Source organism: Electrophorus electricus, chromosome 8, assembly GCF_013358815.1.
Source record: "Electrophorus electricus isolate fEleEle1 chromosome 8, fEleEle1.pri, whole genome shotgun sequence".
Taxonomy (NCBI): domain Eukaryota; kingdom Metazoa; phylum Chordata; class Actinopteri; order Gymnotiformes; family Gymnotidae; genus Electrophorus; species Electrophorus electricus.
This window is the reverse complement of record NC_049542.1, coordinates 11,971,248-11,988,673: the sequence shown is the minus strand read 5'-3', so window position 1 is coordinate 11,988,673 and position 17,426 is coordinate 11,971,248. Positions and strand designations below refer to the sequence as shown.

General features: G+C 38.1%; 1 protein-coding gene across 1 annotated transcript; it reads left to right on the top strand.

The window, feature by feature from the left end:
* Nucleotides 1-8,349: 8,349 nt before the first annotated feature.
* rps27.1 (ribosomal protein S27) lies at nt 8,350-11,019 on the top strand. Its single transcript, XM_027002348.1, has 4 exons — nt 8,350-8,408; nt 8,974-9,082; nt 9,219-9,329; nt 10,762-11,019. The coding sequence occupies exons 1-4, from the start codon at nt 8,403-8,405 to the stop codon at nt 10,788-10,790; spliced, it is 255 nt and encodes an 84-aa protein (XP_026858149.1). The 5' UTR covers nt 8,350-8,402; the 3' UTR covers nt 10,791-11,019.
* The last annotated feature ends 6,407 nt before the right edge of the window (nt 11,020-17,426 follow it).

The window sequence follows — 17,426 nt, the reverse complement described above, 5'->3', positions numbered from 1 at the left end:
TCTCATTCCTGGGTGTGGCTTAGGTGCTTAGATCAATGTATGTCAGTGTTGTTTAATTCGATTGAAGATTTGCTCTAAAACAAGCAAACAAAAAAGTTGCATATCAAAATAGACAATTATCCTAACCATACAAGATTACAACAAAGCTTTAGTTTTACTGATTTCATTTGAATGTTGAAGAAAAGCTAGACAAACAAAGAAAACATTGAGATTATTCATTTTATTATTATTTTATTGTACTTTGTGTTTTACTCTTAATTTTTGTTTTAGTTCAGATTTTTTTATGAGGTTCAAATTCATTCAGGTTGTTGCAATTCAGAATTGATTTATAAAAATGCTGTAATTCAAATATAATTTCTTCGTTAGTATGAATTGCTTGTTTCTCTTGTAATTGGACTACTTCTACCCATTCTGTATTTGTCAAATGGGCCAACCCGAAGAAGGATGATTCAAATCAAATCAAACTTTTGTTCTAAAAAGAGACATACTAAGCCAATGATTTTGTATCTTCAATATATGTTTAATAATAACAGTATTTACATTCCCATTTGCCATCAGATGCACTTTATAAAGCTCCATATATATATATATATATATATATATATATATATATATATATATATATATATATATATATATATATATATATATATATATATATAAAAACACATCAAAGTTGTAAAGGTTATGCTTCACATCACATTTAGTTTGTAACATAATGCATCTGTAAGACAGCAGGACTGCTGTGTGGTTTACGGGTATTTATCAAACCGGAAATTTGCCACATGCAGAAATGTTTTCTGTTGATTGTTCAAGCATCATCAGCTCTCACAATATTTATGATGTTTGACCACTTCACTGAAATCTGTGTAACATCCAAAGTGTTCGAAGCAAAGATGAGAACACTACCTAAGACCAGATGTGTCACTTTTAATAGGTTTTCATGTCCTGCTTCTTCTTGTTTTTGTCTCACCACAGTTAATGGAAGACCCGTTGATTTGCATATTTTTATTTTGATGCTAGGTGGGCCGTGTCGTCATTCGGGTTAGTGATTTTGTTTGTTTTTTTTGTTTTTTTAAGTGCCTTATTTGTCATGTTTGACTCTCCAAGTTGGCTCATTCACACCACATTCTCCTTTTTAGAGCATGTCTTCTCAACCCTGGTTATTTCCAACCATTTTGTTTGTCCTCTCTCCTTATCTAAATTCATTACTCCATACGGGCTAGATGCCAAGACCAGCCCAATCAAATTGCTTTCAGCGACTATAGTCTACAGTGGGTCCCACATACAAACAAACATAATGAGTGTCTCCACTGCCATTGTTTTTATGTTGTACTTTATCATCTTTATGCAGTGTAAAGTAAGATAAAATACTCTTGTGGATTACTAATGACTTGCATTTGCTTCCTTTCTGTGACTTGGGTAAGAGGAGCTCTGTGCTTGTCTCCAGTAAATGCATTGCTTCCAAATGCATACTAGCTGTCTCAGATACACTGTATGGCACTTTCACAATAGTAGTAAGTCATATGACTTTCACCTACACTCATACCACTCTGTACTCTGATCATTTTTTACAAATAATATAGATTTCCTCTTGATATGTTTTTAGTGCAACATTGATGAAAAGTTTGATACATTGATAAATAGCATTGTTAAATAGATTATGAATGATGGTGTCATCTTGCAGTTATACTTTTAACTTATTCAGTTTTCTCACTGCCATTTGAATTGATATGTTCATATTAATTGTGTAGGGACTTTATATATTAGATGCAAACTGCAGCTATCAAATACAGCAACTTGGATACCAATGTCACTTGTATTCAATTATGTATAGCCGTAGCAAATGAACCACTGATGTCTAGAGTCACCAGTTATCAATCAAGAAGGAGGCTTTATAGCTGAGTGTTAGGAAAACATCATCTCTTGGCTGTCAAATTAGATTTCCATTAGTTCCTCAAAGCCTTATATTTTCTGTGTAAGGCAAGTGTGTACAGTGTGTTATACCAAGGATTTTACAATGCAACAATTACATTGAGTGAAAGTGGTCTGATTGGTGTTCACCACGTGTTCCGAAAAAAGACCAGTAAATCGCCCTTGTTCACACCTCTGGTTGTTTGATTAGCTAGAAGAAAATGACTTTAATTTGAAGCATGCACCCCATTACTCAGAAAGGGAGGCTAATTCCAGGTAGCACCTGCACACTATTTATTAATGTATGGTGCATAAATTCACAAAAATGTGGCTTTAGATTAACTGAATCTGATAGTACAGCTGAGCTATGCATCTTCTTCCAGATTGCAGTTATGCAACTAAATCCTCACCTCGAAATCAATACTACTTAGGCTAATGTTTTGCATTTTGTTTTAACCTGATCTTTGAAATAGAAGGAAATAATTGCTATAAAAGACAACTTCATTCTGTGATTATTTTTCAAATTATGATGACCATGTACTGAGTTGAAAACCATAATGATAAACATTGAAACTGCTGTATGAATATCTGTGACCAGTTACCATCTATCATGTAATTCTTAACCATGTCCTGCTCTGGGGTGAAATTGTATCCCAGACCAGCAATTAGGTCCAACACGCAGGGAGTGTAATGGACTCCAAGGTAACACAGCCGTGTTGCTTCCCCCCCTGTATTGGTTGAACGTGGAGAGGTCACCAAAGACTGCTCTAATCCCATTGAATTACGGTCTCCATTTCTCTGCTGGCAGGGAGGAAGAATGAGAGAGTGATCCTAGCTTTCATCTCTCATCTCTGGTCTCTATACACACTCTGTCTCTCTCTCCCTCCATGAAGTTCAGGTGGTACTATGGATCATCTAATCACCTACTCATCCTTAATTGCTACTAAGTGTGAACAAAAGCCTCACTGAAGAGCATCAGACACAGGTGAGTTAACATAAGGATGCAGAAATGTAATTATAGCAGAATATAACAAAATGTACTGTTTGTTAAAATGCTTCATATAATTTTAACTAGAGATATCTGACGTGTGTAAAAGTGACCTATGATTTCTAAATACAAATAAGTATTTTTTTTCTTACATGTAATTTATATACCTAAAAATAATTGTTAAATATCTAATACATTAATGTTACATTTCAAATGCTTTGTTTACTAAGTTGCCAGCGACTGTTGTATGTCACCATAAATCTAATTTCTTTGGATATTAATTGCTGCTCTTTATACTTCTGGTACCTGGTTCTATTCATCAGCTCCATTATTTTCAGTGGTTATCTCTGATTTATATTTAAAGTTTAAAGCACTATCTTTAAAACACTTTAAAGTTTATATTGTTTAGTAAAACTGATTATTCCAATAGCATCTAGAGAGTCTTATAGCTCCAAGGTCCTTTGGCTACTTTGTATTTTGCAGATGAGTTTGCCTTTACAAGGGCTGGGGTTCATTTTTATTATGCTCTATGAAATGCAAAGTAGTTTACATTTATGTCATTCCTGAAGCTGTATTTATGTAACAGAGAAGCCGCTGTAGTGTATTCAGTTGAGGTCCGCCTGCTAGGTGAAAGCACTGTATGTTTACTGTAAAGCATATCTTAGCAAGAGACCACATAAGTACTCAAATCCCAAGTGTTTACTCATTTAATCTAGCTATGACTGGCTCAGTCAATAGGAGAAAATGAATATGCATTAAAGGAAACATGGAGAAGATAGAAACCTCCTTTCTGTTCTCCATGAAGAAATTATGACTGCACCAGACTCCATTTCTAAGTGATACTATCAGCTGGATCCATTCCACCACCTAGCTGGTATTGGTTCCTTATTTCTGGAGAGAGAGAGAGAGTGTTTCATTGGGCTTTCAGCAGAATACAAATGACATGCCTGAGTAAGATCATCTTCTGTACCACTCATTTTGCTACAAAATATTCTGCTTTGCATATCTATGAAGCACTGACAAAGAATTGGGTACGAATGCTGTCTGCCAAATGCCTGGAGACAGCACAGTTTAGCTGTGTTTGTCAGATTTTGCTACTCTTGATTACTTTACCCAATCAAATGACTGGAACTGTCATAAGGTAAAAAATGCTGTTCAAATTATTTTTAAATTTTATTTTTTAGGTGATTTAGCATCTTGATAAACTTTTGTAGCTTCTGAATGATCCCATGATCCCCCACCTCCTTCTACCTCTTCTCCTCTTGGCCCCATCCTCCTGTGGATGTTTTCATCATTTAAGCTAATGGCAAGAGAACAAGATCGCTTTACCCAATCACCCCCACTCCTCCCCCACTCTGTTCCTGACAGCAGCCACTCAAACAGTAGTTAGTTCAGTGTTCTGTTCTCCTGGACTATCCTCCCCAGATGGGCAAATTAATTGCCACTGAGGATCGCTTTCCTTCTCCCTGGCGTCATCTTCCCTTCCCCTGGCTCCACCTCCATCCCGCCATCCCCCTGGGTGTGACGTGTGGGAACAGTCTGATCCCTGTACCACTGGGGCAGGCAACTGGATGGCCACCCTGCGTAACAGTAGAACAAAGGGCCGGGGCATCTGGAACCACATCTAAACTGCCCACCTCACCATTCGCCCCCCCGCATCTTTGTTCTAATGATGAAAGCCTAGGTGCCAAGGGGAGGTTGTGAGAGAGAAGTTCTGGTAATATGTGTTATACAGACTTAGAGTAGATAAAGTATTGTAGCGTACTGTTTGGTTTTGTAGGGTAGTGTAGTGTAGTGTACTGCCGAGTAAAGCAGACCAGGAAAAGTGGAAGAACTAAGAGTGGAAACATTTGAGCAACAGAAATGTGATGAGGAAAATTAATACATGGGGAGTCTAATAAAAGCTTGTATACCACTTAATTCCATTCTGTCCTATCCTGTTAACAAATTAATTTCTCACTGCTTGCTCATGGATTTTAATGGAGACAACAATGCAGACCAGTGAACAAATGTTAAATTTGTTCCATGTACCGATAGCTTCAAACATGCACAGAGGTTTGTATTCACTTCTCAATAAAATTTAATGCAGTTTAAATGCAAAATATATTGCTGCCCTCCGATTCTATTTCACTTTGTGAAATTTGATTCCAGTCCAAAACACGAGCCTCCATGCCTGTATAACATCTCAAACTCACCCCTCACATGGTTTGTATGTAACAAGTGATATATTGTACCTTTTTATGCAGAAGATCTTATGCCCTCATAAACCTCAAGTAACCTGCTGAAGTTCTTGATCTCTAAGACAGCTCATACTGACGGTTCATACTCTCCTTGTTTGGGACAGCATGTGGTTTGTGGATTAAACATCACATTTTCTGTCCCAGCAGGACTTGGGCTGCATCCCTTTTGGCAACAGATGGTTGCTGGCTTGTGTCCCACTCTGCAAATCAGGTTTAGTGACATAGGCAGAGGAGATAACATCACATAACCTTGGTAAAAAGCCAAGGAGAGAGAACAATTCCTTCAGTACTGGTGGACAGAGAAAGAAAGAGCCTCTGTGCTGGGTTTGAGCTTAACTGAGATCCTGAGCCACCTGTCCCCTCCCAACCAGCATAATGGATCAGCCAGTACCGCCTGTGTCTTGGTTGGAGGTCGATCTGGACTTGGGATTTGCCCTGTTTTTCCTTATCCTGCTCTGCCTCTTCTTGCTCGTCACAGTCATCCGCTGTGCCCAAACAGTGATTGATCCTTACGGGGCCATCTCTACCTCCAGCTATCAAGAGGAGCAAGTCAATAACTGACGGTTGCTTTGGCCTATCCCACGCAGCGATTATGGTGCAGGGGGTAGGTCTGGACTACTGTGAAGACTATGGGGACAATACTGAAACAAAAACTGTATGACAATATATCAAGGACAATTAATTACCATGCAGTGACAGTGTAGTTTTTGTGTTCCTTAGGCATCATGAAAGGCACATAATGCCATGATCTGTTGTCATTGAAGTTAAGATTTTGGATAGCATTTCCTAATGCTCTTTTTGTTTGAAAAGAAAAATCGTTGTTAAACTCCTGCATTCAGATGAGAGTTCTATGAGTTAAGATTACAAGGACATGGCAGACTCCATGTGGTTTATACCACCAAAGATTCAGTTACTGCAAACAAGAAAGACTGTAATATTGATAGGAATCTCTGTATGCTGCAACAGTAGGACATGAGGACAAGAGGTGAAATTAACCATAAAGACAATAATAATAATAATAATAATAATAATAATAATAATAATAATATGCTTGATTTGTATAGCACCTCTTCTGTCATGTGGAAGCACCTGTTAGGCCCAGTTGGTATGAGGGTTGGTAGTAATAACAAATATTAAATGATGAAAATGTGGCTGATAAAAATGCATGGAAAAAATAACATTTAAGTGAGTTATTTGATTTGATAAAATCAACTGTTATTTGGTCAAAACAATGTTAATTTGATACAAATATTTTTTTAATCACATTTTATTTATGGTCATAATGGGGGTTCATGAGGGTGGAAATAAATATTGTTTGATGAAAAAAGATGATTAAAATGCATGTGAACCGAATACTACAGTGGGATTTTATTAAAGGATTTGAGTAAATTTTTGGTACCTTATGTCATTTATCATTTACAGATGATTTTTTTGTAGAAAACAATGACATTCATATTTGCCCATTAGTTATTTTATTACAAAAATGGCAGCGTATATTCAGTATGAAGTGAAAACTCAACCTAGCCATAAAATCTGTGTAGGATATGTTTCACTATCATATTGATTGGCTTCAGTCATTTATTGACCACACACTAACCAGTGGTATCGAAATTCAGAATGTGACAATTGTTATGTAGGTTGCAACTGGGGCTGCGGTCCAAGATTTGCTGTTAAATGAACATTTCCTTTAATCTAACATCGGACATATGTTGAGTAGTAGGATGGCCTTAGTTTCGCCATAGTTCTCCAGAGGAATGGTTTCCTGTGGCTACTCTGTGACTACCATAGCACAGAGGCTGAAGGTTCATCCCAGCACCATTCAGCATAAGTATCAGATAAGGAGATCCATTTCTAGCATAAGTAATGAGGAACTTGATAGTGTAGTTTAAGAAATACTGCCCCAGTTGCCAACCACATGATACAAGATGATGACAGGCCATGTACTATCAATGGCCCTTGATGAAAGGTGTTGGAGTGAACCTCCAGGCTCTATACTAAGCTAATTTCAGAGTAGCCACAGGAAACAAACCATTCCAAATACTCTAGAGTATTAAACTGAGACTGTCCTACTACCCCTCTGTCCGGTGTCAAATTAAAGGGGAAGACCTTCTACGACCTCCTTAAGGATTTCTATTAGTCTGGCAAGGATTCTGATTCTGCTGCTTTGTGCATTGTCAATAAATGACTGAAGCCAATCAATACAATGGTGAAGCACATCCTCATACTAAAATGATTTAAAGCTAGGTTGAGTTCTGCAGGATGAACCTCCTATGCTTCATATTGGATGTAAGCCACCATCATCGGTGTGAAATATCAAATGAACGTATGAATAAGAAACATTGATTTCTACAAAGAATGATTCAGTGTTTCTGGATTGCCTAAAGAATTTAACAAAAGGCCCATGCTTGCCCTGAGCAAATTGCCTTGGCATCACTAATGAGAAATGAGGTGAATAACAAAAATAGCTTCAGTTAAATGACAAATGATGCAAGGATCAAAAATTTAATTAGCATAACTAGCTATTTATCACTCAAATTTTAATTTTCCATCCATTTTTATCAGTTATTTTCAACCTTTAATATTTATTTCCATCATTTTGTAGGTTTTGGATACAGGTATACCTAATGCATAGCTAAACTCTTATTGCTGATAAATTGGCCTCAACTTTATAAGTATGTTCTTCAAGAGAAATTTCAGATGTTTCCATGTCAGTGTTCTATTGCTGAATAGAGCAACAGTTTCATTTTAGGAATAGACCAGATCGCTTTCATTTTTATTCTAAGATTGACTAAAGTTGTGAAATGTAGTGGCAAATAAGGACAGGTATGAGCCAGATAAATTATACTTTTCATGACTAAGTTTTATATTCACAAGTGTAAATTCTCAGGCAAAAGGCCAATTTTTGTTGCCTTTGAAAAGGAGATGGAGCATTATATTGAATTAATCCTACCATCTTTAAAATCTTTGATGCAAAGCACTAACGCTTTCAGCGCTATTTTTCAGTGCTAAATTTATGTATGCATACACTGTTATGTGTATATTTTATATATGCATCTGATGGCGTATATTCTCTTATCTTTTGATTAAAAAACAACAACAGCAACAAAATTTGAGTCAGACTGACCTTACCAACATGTCCCTTTTACGACCCCCCCCCCCCCCCCGTTGCTTACTTCCGGAATGTTCACGTGCTCACATAATAATATATCACCGTTTCCGCTGTGGACTTCCTTTCCGGCGGCGGCTAAATTCTCGCGAACATGCCAGTGAGTAGATAAAGGCAATAAATTGCGACCCTCCAATTATTTCATGGTTTTGGGGCGGAAATTTCTATACTGTTTTGCGGAGGCATTTATTAACAATACTATGATATATCATTTATGAGATTTAGCTATTTTGATGTTAAAATATAAAATATTTCAGTTCCTCGACTGCATGCGCTCTCGGTACTATTAAGATGGCGGCGTACATAGAACAAAACATGGAGGATGGTTTTCAGGTTTTTCTGTTTTGTGACGCAGTCTTTGATTAATTGAAAGGTTTAACGCTGGCACTATAACAGGCTGTTACATGTATGCCGCCTTGGGCAGCTGAAAACGCAACTTGCTTGGAAAGAACAAATAAGAGATCAATTGAGCTCGGTAAATTAGCCAGTTGAGCAAGCTATCTAGAATATGACAACTATCGATAAAATAAGCTTAGTTGTATTCTTAAGCAGTATTAAATAATATCAACTCGGCGTTCTCTTAACCTCTTAAAATTTACTGTGGTGAATAGTATGCTTCCTGTGAAAATGCTTCTCTGCATGTAACCCCCGTGTAATATTCACAGCTCGCAAAAGATTTGTTGCACCCAACCCCTGAGGAAGAGAGGAGGAGGCACAAGAAAAAGCGTCTTGTGCAAAGTCCCAATTCATATTTCATGGATGTCAAATGTCCAGGTACATTTTTGCATCATTAGTCCTAAATTAAGGACGTGGATCATATATTGAGGTCTAGCAGTGAATATGGGTGTTTTGGTGGTTTATTCAAGTATATTTGTTCATACATAAACTGACACAAGTACTTCTGTTACAGGATGCTATAAGATCACGACAGTGTTCAGCCATGCCCAGACTGTTGTTCTGTGTGTTGGATGTTCAACTGTGCTGTGTCAGCCCACTGGAGGCAAAGCGCGCCTCACAGAAGGTATGTGCACAGTGTACCTTTAAACAAAAGGTGTATGTTGGATACAGAGACTGTGAGGAGATTGGAACAGCAGGAAATTATGCTCCTACCGTTCTTCCCGATCCTCGCTCGCTCTAAGCATTCCGTACTCGCTCCGCTCCTGCTTCTGCCTGTTCCCATGCTGCACTCGCAGCACTGCAGTCGCTCCACTCCAATTCTGCTCCATTGTCTCATTTCCTCTTTCCCCCCTCCCTGCTCGTCATAAAAAAAATGCTTGTTTTGAAATGTATTTAAAAATGAGTTATCTTAACTAAATGAGAGAAATGACACATTAATAAAGGTGTCATATTTTATTGAACTCCATTAATGAGCCCATTAATACAGATGTGTTTATAATATAGCTAATGAAAAACAGTTGAAGTTCAGTACACCCTTGGCAGAAATGCAGCAAAGGTGCTAACAGCTTAGAATAATATTTTTCACTTGTTTGATGGTACCAATGATGTGATGAAAGTACATTTATTTTATTGATAATTATTCTTGTTATATTCAGTAATATTAAAGAGCAAATATGAAAGTGACCTAATTAGTCAGATTTTTTGTATGGTCATTAAGATCTGACTGTACAGACCCACCTCTCAGGCTCCTAATTATGCCATCTCCAAACCTGCCCTTGCTGTGTTTGGGGCACCAGGGCAGGGCGGTTGGAGAGAGGAGAATTGGTGCTACTAATTTCTCCTGAGTGTTGCCTCCTGTAGATTGACTGGAGGGCACTGAAATGGCTACTATCTTCATGAGAAAAGCAGACATAAAATGAGACAATTTATTGCACAATTAAATTCACATTTAGCTTGAATTATTAAAGATCTGTCACATAAACATAATTTTGCAGGTTTGCAGTGTATTGTGGGTCTCATTAGTAATGTGTTGCTATGTTGGAATGGGTGTCCACATAAATGCTACAAACAGTTATCAATGAGTATTACAAGTTTGTTTGAATGGTGATAATTTGATTAGGAAAATCCTGTGTAATGCATGTTTTTCTTAATGTGAAGCATTAACTTGTAGGCATCTGTGGAATCTGCTTTAGATGACGGCTGAAGTTGGAAATTTGATGCCCCATTGCTGCTAATTTCTAAAATGATTGTGATAATGCATTTTGAACCCAGCAACTGTTCTGAATTGAAATTAAGATGAACAGTGAATGAGTAGCCAATTAGGGTAATGTACTTTGGGGGATTTTGCACCTCTGCTAGCTTTATCTAGAGATGGTTTCTATGGTGGCACAAGCTAGAAAGAAATATACTTTGGATTGTAAAATGCGATTAATCATTTATTCAGACCCTAATTCAGTCATTGTTTTTTCTTCTAATGCAAAAAAAAGTGTAACATTGAAGTGTCAGTCCCTGTTATTAATATATTTATTTTTAATCTACTGTTTCCTTTCTCACAGGGTGTTCTTTCAGGAGGAAGCAGCATTAAGCTCTTTGCTAGGTGATCCAGTAAGGAGGAAGGGAGAGGCAGAGTTGGACTGGCCCTATCCGGCCTGACTAAGCCGTACTGGACCCCTGCGTCTTAGGGCTCTGATCCTTGATGATTTCAAAAGAGAAGGATCCAAACCAGACAAATCCCCATTAGTTGCTAGGTCACTAGAAAAGATGGCTCTCCAACCCAGTCTCTCTCGTTCAATAAAATGGTTTGGCTAAAATTATGCTTGAATGTGTGGTGTTTGAGATTATATTGGTATATTATATTGTATATTGGCCTAGTGTTTAATTAATCTCCATTTGGATGCGTGTTGTGGGTGTCAGGAACCATTGTGCTTCTGAGGACGTCTTTGTAGTTCTGCAGACTTAGAAAATGTTTATGGATTTCTCCTGTTATATTTAAGTGCTGTAGCTTCAAAATTGATCTTAAAGTAGACCTTGTAGGAGCACTAATGTACCTGTCAAAATGTGCTTATTTTATTACCCAGCTCTCTCTTAAGTAAACATTGCAAGTGGTTGAGGCAATGTTGCTGTTCTGAGAAAAAGAAAAAGAATGCTTGTTACTACAACTTGGTTTTAATGTGAAGGCTAATGGTTTGACCTTACCACTTTAAATATGTTCAAAACATTTAAATGGCAAAATGTAAATCTGGAAAAAAGCCAACAAATAAGGATTTCATCTGTCGCTTCCCCATTCTTACTTTTGTCCAGCACGCTAAGGAAGGCACCAATTTCACGCCAATACTTCACTTTTCATTTTAAAATAGTACAAGATAAAATAAATCTAATTTATAGTAACCTCTCTGAGTCAGTCGTGTGTGGTGAGGTTTGAGGGAACTTCATAACACGACAGCTGAAATAGGTTTTCACTAGAGCTTGTCAGAAGCGCGTCTAAGAAAAAGGCTTCACAGAATATATACGTCGGATCGTCAATAATCGCATATTTAGTGTGAGAACACGTCAGCGTGCCAAGATGCCTAATCCAATAACAAAAGCCCCCACAGCGCAGCACACGGTCTAACGACGTTAGGCAAAGTGCTCCGCACCCACAGACGCAGTCTGAATGTGGCCGTTGTGCCACATGGGGGCACCATATACCCTGACCGGCGGATGCAACCGTCCATGATAATAATCCTGACAGTTACGTGTTGTGATCAGATACTGTGGCAGAAAGCACACCGTGGGTTTTCTGTTTGCAGTCTTCTGAAGAGAACGGCGCTGAGGTGTTCGAGTAGGACATGATGCACGTCAGCGTATCCCCAGGTCTGGAATAGAAGGCCTATCTACGAACACTTTTTATTAATTAAATGCTGTTCTGATTTCGGCTATAACATGGAAATGTCTGATTTTGACCCCTAATGTCGAAACGGAAAAGATCAATGCACTGACTTAAGAAATCCCCCAGTTATTTATCTTCGATATCAAAATTACGTACACATAACTCAGCTGTAACTGCCTAATTCCATAGGCATTTAAGTAGACGTTAGAAATTAACATAGCAACTTTTTCAGAAAGTTATTAGAAATGAGTTCTCTGAATCACCACACCGTGTCGCTCAAGATAACCCCCCTTTTAAGGCAGGTAAATTACATATTATTTTCAAAAAAGTCACTGTCGATCTTATGGAGTGTCAAATTGTCAGAACTGACCGTGAGGGTTGTCCCTTTTCTCGTGCTTAGTGGAACCGTTCTGACGTTTAAATCAGAGCAAACTAATTGATTATTAAGAAAATGAAAAGTTCCAGACCCAATATGGCTCCAGTGTGTTGAGAAAGACGAGAGTTACAAATAAACGTAATAGGTTATTGAACTCAAAACGCAACAATAGAAAAAAGGCTCGTAGACAATTGCGTGCAAATCTTTATTATAATCTTTATGCTTAGAATAATAACAACAAACAGTAATCAAATGTCATTTTACAATCTTTGACATTTTAGTGGAAGAGGATGTGGATTAATAAGATAAGTCTTGTTTCTAAAGATGCATGGAACTATAGACATTAAACCACACGATATTTGTCTTTTTTAAATGTTGAACTTAGTGATTATGCATTAATATCTAGTAATACACATATACCAGTAATGTATTTATAGCATTTTATAAGTGAAATGAGCCTGGCCAGCTGAGACTTTTGAAAAACTGCTTCATAACACAAACTGGGATCTGAAGATACAAATTCAGTTAGGGATTTTCATTTAATGTCTGCCACACAATAAGCCAATGCAATTGTTAATGTGGAATTTAAATTTACATTTAACAACACTGCTGGGACACGCCCATTTGGCTTAAATGAAATTGAACTTGAAGTCTAATGCATCAATTAGTCACTGCACATAGAATGTAACTCATTATAGAGTTTTTGAATAAGTAACACTTGGCCCGTGGTCCTTTTGGCTAATGCTATTTGTTGCTTTTAGCTGTGACATAAGCAGTCTGCCAAAATCACTTACGTGGTTGTATTAATTGTAACAGGAAGAACTAGCCATTAAAGAAATGAAGGCTTATGAGATTGTCCTACAAAAAAAAATTTAAAGTGATTTTTTTCTGTTAGTAGAATTCTTATTGACTTTTGAATAAGCCTATATATATATTATTAAATTTTGGATACGCCCTTATACACTTACATTTTAAGTAGCCTGTTGCCATAAATAATGAGGTTACAGTTATATGTGGTGTCTAAAGACTAACTGAAGTTAGGTCAGTTTGGGGGGCTGGGGGGTGGGGGGTGGCTAATGCCATATATGAAAGCAAAACAAAGTCTTTTTTATTAAATTTTTAGATTTTATTTATTTATTTATTTTTGGAAAAGCCATTTTTAATTAAAAAACCCTAAACTGTTTTATTGCTTAGCTATGATGCATTATGAAGTCATTTTGCTGAGTTCAGTTGCCTGACATGCCACGGTCCTGAATATGTAGGCAATCTTGGTAATTAGCAGCTGTCTTCAGGTGAAATATGAACTACTTTAGTCTCTTGTTCACTCTGTGTACCTGTGCATTACTCAGCTGTGTTTTTCATCTCCAGTTCCATTCTCCGTTTCCTTTCCAAGAGCAATAGAGTATAGACGCCTCCCTCCTGCAGGCCTGAGATGCTTGACCCCACCACACACACAGGTGTGCATGCACACACACACACTGACAAACCTGCCCTCCCTGTAGAGGCTCTGGAAGGGCAGCTGAAGTAATAGGGTAATCTATTACCCCATGACTTTTCCTGTCCTTCTCTCTCTCACACATTCTCATTTTCTCTCTCTCTCTCTCTCTCTCTCTCTCTCTCTCTCTCTCTCTCTCTCTCTCTCTCTCTCTCTCCTTGTCTCCTTGTTCTCTGTCTCATTTCCTCACTCCTGTCTCAGCACTTTACGTGGACAAGTGAGAAGAAGAGTTTAAGTAAGCACATTGGCTCACAGTGCACGCAAATTCCTAGCACTGTGTCAATTAAACCACCAAATTATGCAATCATCTCTACCTTTAAACATGTACATGCCATACACACTCCCAAACACATCCAAATGTGTTTCATTTATGCCAACAAATTGACTCATTTTAATGTTTACCCTACATGGCCACCTGTGCTGTCAATAACTGTCCAGGTGTATTCCACACAGAATATACACATGATAACAGAAAGCCTCCTTGGCATTGATGGTCCTGAATAAAATGACCCTATTAAAAGTATAGAGCATGTCAATATAAAGTATTTCAGTGATGGACCAACAAATGGACAGAGCTATTATTTTTCTATGACTGTGGGCATTTTCTAAAATCCATTTCAGATTTGACTAATTCACTCAGTTCCCAGCTGTAATGATGCAGATTTGGATGGGCCATTACTCCTGACATAAATTTTGCTTTGCCAGAGTTTCTGTGTTAAGGCCTGGTAATAGCTTCTGCCTTTTATTATACTGGATGATATACCAAGCATTTCAAAAAGCTGTACCAAATAGCCTGGGGTTCACACTTCAGCATGGACCATTCTACAGAGAGGAGGCAACAGTTAACCAGTAGCTCAAAGATGCAGTAGACCTTTCCCATCCTAAGGAAACCCTTTCCTTTGCAAACTAACCAGGTGTATTGCATTTAGATGTTTAGGATAAGAAAGGAATCACCTCATTGTCTGTCTTGTATCTTCTACTGCCTTCCATTCTGGGAGGCACCTAGCAGCAATTATTCCAGCATGGAATGAGGGCTCAGTCCAAGTCTCTTGGACCAAGTGCCCCTAGAAATTCTGTGCTATCTTGCCTTATTCACCTTACTTTATGGGATATGTTAATCTGCAGTAGAATAGCTTCAATCTTCTATTTAATCTAGCAGCAGGACCTCTTGAGAGTGTGTGTTAATACTTATGGGGACACTGAAAATGTTGGTCCACATCAAATGTACCTTACACCATGAGTTAGTCCCTGATGACACTTTATTTGCTAGTTCAGAGGAGGTTGGTTTATCAACAGCTTGCCTAGGTAAAACTAAGGAGAACACATTTTAAAAGTCAGACAAGACTGTTTCCTTTCATTTCTTAAAGGTAATACAACAGAATTCCACTGGTGGCTATGGGTCCCCAAAGCATGAGGTTAACTAAAACTAATCCAAGTTTGTGTACTAATAGGCAATGTCTGAGAGTATTTGCATTTATAATAGCAATAATGTGAACAAGCACTTAAAAAATGTTAAGGTGTTAGAAATGTGAATCATTTATATATTAAAGAGAGGAAGATAAGTGAAAGGACATTTAAATTTTTCCTCTGGCCTACATTCCTGGGAAGTGTTATTGAGAGAGTACAGACTACTTGCTATTGGCAAAGGATTTACAAATGAGGAATAAACATATACAACTATATCCAGTCTGAGTTAAACGCTGAGATATGTTTATCCTGGGAGCCTGATGGTGTATTTATTTCACCTTGAAGTCTGATTACGAGCCAAGCAGAGAACGGATTTAAAGACGTGAAAGGTGATGATGTCATCACTGAGGAGGACACTGAAGTCAGCCATTGATGTTGCTGTTAGACTGCTGGTCTGCTGGACACTTCTGGAATGAACCGCGATGGATGCAGAAGCAAGGGATGTGTTTGGCATGCAGCTGCCTTGGTCACTGGACGCTTTTGAGATTACTGAGTGTCTTTTTCCTTGTTAAAGCCTACTCGCCAGTTTGCCAATTATTTCACTGAAAAAGATGGTAATATTAATGTTTTTTAGAAGATACTTCAGAAACTGATAATAGGGGTTCTTTATATTTTCTTCCTTTATGCATCTTTTTTTCACATTATATGCGCATTTAAGACAATATTTATATTAAATAAATAAAGTTAATAAGTAAGTAAAGTAAATAAGTAAGTAATAAGTTATATATATATATATATATAGCTTCACCTTATGTAGATATCTTTTACTGCATCTTTTACCACAGTATATATGCCAGTCCATCAGTTGCACTTTACCTGCACAGCTGATGAAGGAACTCTGACTGAAACATTCCTGTTTCTCTAGCTATCTATCTAGCTACACTCTACACCTGACCTGGGATCATCTGGCATTTGTGCAGCACTTGTTCATGATAACCTATGTGAGTGCCCTGCAGCAAGCCTATAGTCATTAGAGTGACGTTCTCCCCACTCAGGGTCATTTTAGGAGTAAATACTACAGAAGGTAGTCCTAACAGGCACATGGCTCTGAATCAGTTAAATCTCTCCATCCCTATTCAACCATATTTTTCAATGACCTTCATTATTTTAACATGTTACAAATGTCTGTGGTTCTGTGAAATTGGAGGTGATTTGCATAACATTATTTACAACTAAAAAGTTTTTTTTTAATTTCTTCTCTATGTTATGGAACACGCACATATACATGCACACAAGACATGTTGAACTGAGCACACTGGAAACAAGAAAGCTGGTAACTCATCCAAGAAAATGCAACTTTGCCAGTGCTCTCATTCGCACAGTTCATCACTGTACACGTTTTGGGTGTCCTAAAAAACAAGCTCACGTAAGCAGTGCCTTCAGGCGGGATCAGATGCCTCATTATTTCACTGCTACAATATGGTGTTCCTGCTCCAGCAACATCCCCTGCAACCGGAAAGAAAGAGAAGGGGAGATAAAAAGAGAGAGACAGACAGAAACAGCAAATGAGAGATTAGGTGGGACAGAGTGAGCGTAGGTAGAGAAGGGCGAGATTAAAGAAGACAGGATTGGCAGAGAAAAGTCTGATTGTTTTCTCAGATTATTCTTCTTGTGACCTCCTGTCTGGCCCCAATGTGCTTTCCACCAATGAGAGAGGGAAGAGCAAAGGAGAAAGAGAAAGAGAAAGGGAGAAAGAGAGCGAGCTGACTCGTATGTCTAGAATCAATCAGATGTTTTTCTCCTCTATCCGCTCACTCACTGTGATTCGTTGCTGGCTCAGAGGAGCAAGCGTAGGCTCCCTCTCTCCCTCCCTCTATCTCTCTCCATTTCTCTATTCATCTCTCTCTTTCTATCTCTCTCTCCCCTCTCTGCCTCCCTCTTTCCCTCATTCATTCAGATCAGTGTGCGAATCACAGCACCTCCTGCTTCTCTCTTCCTCTCCTCCTCTCTTCATTCGGGATCTGTTTTCCTTCTCTCTCTCTCTCTCTCTCTCTCTCTCTCTCTCTCTCTCTCT